A 3,788-nucleotide genomic window follows, 5' to 3' on the forward strand; every position below is an offset into this window, starting at 1 on the left:
CCAGTCGGTGTCTGTGTCTGCCCTGGTCCCACATCTCTGTTCCCTCTGTTGTAGTGCCTGCATGTGAGTCTGTGTCTTTTGTTCAGTCTGTGTTATGTGTTTCCTGTTTTACTTTGAAGGTCTCTGTCTTATCTCAGTGTGTTCAGTTTACGCTTCCTTGTCTCGTCAGTTCTGATTTGCCCCAGCTGTGTTTCCCTCCTGTTGTCCATTCCCTGATTGCTCCCTCTATGTATTTAAGCCCTGTGTTTCAGTTTGTCATTGTCGCGATCTACCGTTTATATAGCTGTGTGTTTTTTCCAGTCCGCCGGTGTAAGTTTATTTTGATATTTCCAGTTATGTTATATTTGAGTTTAAGATTAAAGTGGTTTTGAGTTTAAGTTTTGTCTCCCGAGTCTGCACTTTGGGTCCTTCTCCTGCCTGCACGCAGCCATTACATAACAGAAGATCGCGACCAGAACATGGACCCCGCAGACTCTTTTTCCTCGGAGTTTAACGGCGAGATGATGCGGATGGTGAGTCTGCTCGACCGCATTGCCCAGTCACAGGATTTACGGACTATGGCAGTTGGGCTAAGTGCAGTAGATGCCATCATTCGTCATAACCCTCAGCTCTCTCAGTTTGCTAAGGACACTAAGTTGGATGGCACCATTACTGCCTGGAGAGAGCAAGTCAAGGCTGGTGAGCTTGCTCTCTCACTCACTACATCTTCCCAACCGCTGCCCCAGGACAACACACACTCTCCACCTGTCTCAACACTGCCACGGACTTCCTCTCCCTCCCCACACCAGCCGGGTCCTCGTTCGCCTGCCTTTTTCCTGGCGGCTATGTGGTCAGAGGATGAGGAGGAGGTCTCCTTTTCTCCACCGGTTCCTGTTTCCTCATCCCGAAGGAAACGGCGTTCAGGCCGCCGCCACTCCAGGACGGTTGAGCAAACTCCTCTCGGGGGAGACGGTGACTGTTTATTGTATGCTCCATTTGAGCATTCTGACTCTGGACATTCTGACATCACACCCACTTCATCTGTTCTGCAACCTGGTCCTGCTGGAGGGTCCGAGGGGCCCATCTGGCCTTCATCTGTTGGTCCCGCTGGGGGTTCTGGAGAACCGCTCCAGCCGTCTTCAGTCTCCACTGGAGGGGCTGAGTGGCCCGTTCAGCTTTCTGTCTCCGCTGGAGGGTCCGAGGGACCGCTTCAGCCGCCTGTTCCCGCTGGAGGGTCCGAGGGGCCCGTCCAGCCTCCTGCCTCCGCTGGAGGGTCCGAGGGACCGCTTCAGCCGCCTGTTCCCGCTAGAGGGTCCGAGGGACCGCTTCAGCCGCCTGTTCCCGCTGGAGGGTCCGAGGGGCCAGTCCAGCCGCCTGCCTCTGCTGGAGGGTCCGAGGGGCCAGTCCAGCCGCCTGCCTCCGCTGGAGGGTCCGAGGGACCGCTTCTGCCGCCTGTTCCCGCTGGAGGGTCCGAGGGACCGCTTCTGCCGCCTGTTCCCGCTGGAGGGTCCGAAGGGCCCGTCCAGCCTCCTGTTCCCGCTGGAGGGTCCGAGGGGCCCGTCCAGCGACCTGCCTCCGCTGGAGGGTCCGAGGGGCCCGTCCAGCCGCCTGTTCCCGCTGGAGGGTCCGAGGGGCCCGTCCAGCCGCCTGTTCCCGCTGGAAGGTCCGAGGGGCCCGTCCAGCCTCCTGTTCCCGCTGGAGGGTCCGAGGGGCCCGTCCAGCCTCCTGTTCCCGCTGGAGGGTCCGAGGGGCCCGTCCAGCGACCTGCCTCCGCTGGAGGGTCCGAGGGACCGCTTCAGCCGCCTGTTCCCGCTGGAGGGTCTGAGGGGCCCGTCCAGCCTCCTGTTCCCGCTGGAGGGTCCGAGGGGCCCATCCAGCGACCTGCGTCGCCTGCAGCGCCACCACCTGCGGCTCCCACGCCGTTCCCTGCAGCGCCGCCCTCGCCTGGTCCAGCCTCCGAGTCTTCGCCCTCGCCTGGTCCAGCCTCCGAGTCTTCGCCCTCGCCTGGTCCAGCCTCCGAGTCTTCGCCCTCGCCTGGTCCAGCCTCCGAGTCTTCGCCCTCGCCTGGTCCAGCCTCCGAGTCTTCGCCTTCGCCGTCGCCTGGTCCAGCCTCCGAGTCTTCGCCCTCGCCGTCGCCTGGTCCAGCCTCCGAGTCTTCGCCCTCGCCGTCGCCTGGTCCAGCCTCCGAGTCTTCGCCCTCGCCGTCGCCTGGTCCTGCCTCGCTCTGTCTAGCTTCGTCTGCGCCTGAGGTCCCCATGCCGTCTGGGCCTGTCCGGCCTGCTCGGCGTGCACGTCCTGCACGACCTGTCCGGCCTGCACGACCTGTCCGGCTTGCACGGCCTGCTCGTCCTGTCCGGCCTGCTCGTCCTGCACGTCCTGTCCGGCCTGCTCGTCCTGCACGTCCTGTCCGGCCTGCACGTCCTGTTCGACCGCTTTCCGGGCCGATGACTGGACATCATTGCCGTCATGGACGGCCCCCTGAACTACGTCGCCGCCGGTGCCTCCCGCCCGGCCGGCCTCCTGACCTGCTCGGTCGCCGCCGGTGCCTCCCGCCCGGCCGGCCCCCTGAACTGTCCTCTTGGCTCTTGGGCCGCCTGCCTCCGGGCCGCCCCCCTGAACTACCCGGGTTTGGACTGTTGTGCCGTCAGCCTCCGGGCTGGCCTCCTGAACTTTTTTGAGACTGTTGCCTGGGCCTCTGCGCCTTTCATGGGCTTTTTGTCTGTTTTCTTTTGGGCTTTTGCTCCCTGTATTTTTTGTCACTGGCTCCGTGTGTTTGTTTCGTTTCGGTCCCTCCGTCCTGTTCCCCCGCCGCCCGCCCTGGTTGGGTTGTTTTTTTGTTTTGGTGTTTCGGGTTGGGCTGTCTGGGAGCCAGCCCTTTAGGGGGGGATACTGTTAGGATGCCTGGGTCGTTGAACCAGGGTTTTTGAGTTTATTATATTATTTATAATTTCTAGTCTTTGGGTTTTCGTTAGAGTCATGTCTTATGGTTTGTTTCTGTGTAATCCTTGGTTGCTGTCTCCCCTGTCTGCTATATCCCCGTGTCCAGTCGGTGTCTGTGTCTGCCCTGGTCCCACATCTCTGTTCCCTCTGTTGTAGTGCCTGCATGTGAGTCTGTGTCTTTTGTTCAGTCTGTGTTATGTGTTTCCTGTTTTACTTTGAAGGTCTCTGTCTTATCTCAGTGTGTTCAGTTTACGCTTCCTTGTCTCGTCAGTTCTGATTTGCCCCAGCTGTGTTTCCCTCCTGTTGTCCATTCCCTGATTGCTCCCTCTATGTATTTAAGCCCTGTGTTTCAGTTTGTCATTGTCGCGATCTACCGTTTATATAGCTGTGTGTTTTTTCCAGTCCGCCGGTGTAAGTTTATTTTGATATTTCCAGTTATGTTATATTTGAGTTTAAGATTAAAGTGGTTTTGAGTTTAAGTTTTGTCTCCGGAGTCTGCACTTTGGGTCCTTCTCCTGCCTGCACGCAGCCATTACATAACAATCTCAGCTTACTAGTGACCCAGCAGTTTTCCAAGTACAGAAGCGCTAATCAAAATATTTTTTTCTAGTAATATAAAAATTAGTTTTATATATTACCTTTTTAAACATCCCATTTTTCTTTCTAATGTCATTAAAACAAGTTTGCACATTTGTATAACAACAGTTAGATCTCCAGATCTTTCAAGCTTTTAGTTTTTTTTTCTCAGTGTCACACATGGATTAGTTTTCGTCTCTTTCAATAAGAAAGTCAAAAGAAACATTTTTTGTCTTTCCTCAATTTTGAGACCAACTGAACCCACAAACCTGAAGCTGCAGACCCCAAACTAA

General features: G+C 56.8%; 1 protein-coding gene across 1 annotated transcript; it reads left to right on the top strand.

Annotated features, from left to right (window-relative positions):
• Positions 1 to 372: 372 nt before the first annotated feature.
• LOC146513741 (uncharacterized) lies at positions 373 to 2,211 on the top strand. Its single transcript, XM_085168410.1, has 2 exons — positions 373 to 1,394; positions 1,506 to 2,211. Exons 1-2 carry the CDS (start codon positions 583 to 585, stop codon positions 2,209 to 2,211), a joined length of 1,518 nt encoding a protein of 505 aa, XP_085024536.1. The 5' UTR covers positions 373 to 582.
• The last annotated feature ends 1,577 nt before the right edge of the window (positions 2,212 to 3,788 follow it).

This window comes from Neolamprologus multifasciatus, chromosome 7, assembly GCF_963576455.1.
Source record: "Neolamprologus multifasciatus chromosome 7, fNeoMul1.2, whole genome shotgun sequence".
Lineage (NCBI taxonomy): Eukaryota > Metazoa > Chordata > Actinopteri > Cichliformes > Cichlidae > Neolamprologus > Neolamprologus multifasciatus.

What these genes read in the sequence shown, in the direction of transcription:
- LOC146513741 (XM_085168410.1), top strand. Translation starts at nt 583, where the DNA reads ATGCCATCATTCGTCATAACCCTCAGCTCTCTCAGTTTGCTAAGGACA. An exon ending in AGGGGCCAGTCCAGCCGCCT is followed by an intron (nt 1,395 to 1,505) that starts GCCTCCGCTGGA and finishes GGGCCCGTCCAG; the next exon opens with CCTCCTGTTCCCGCTGGAGG.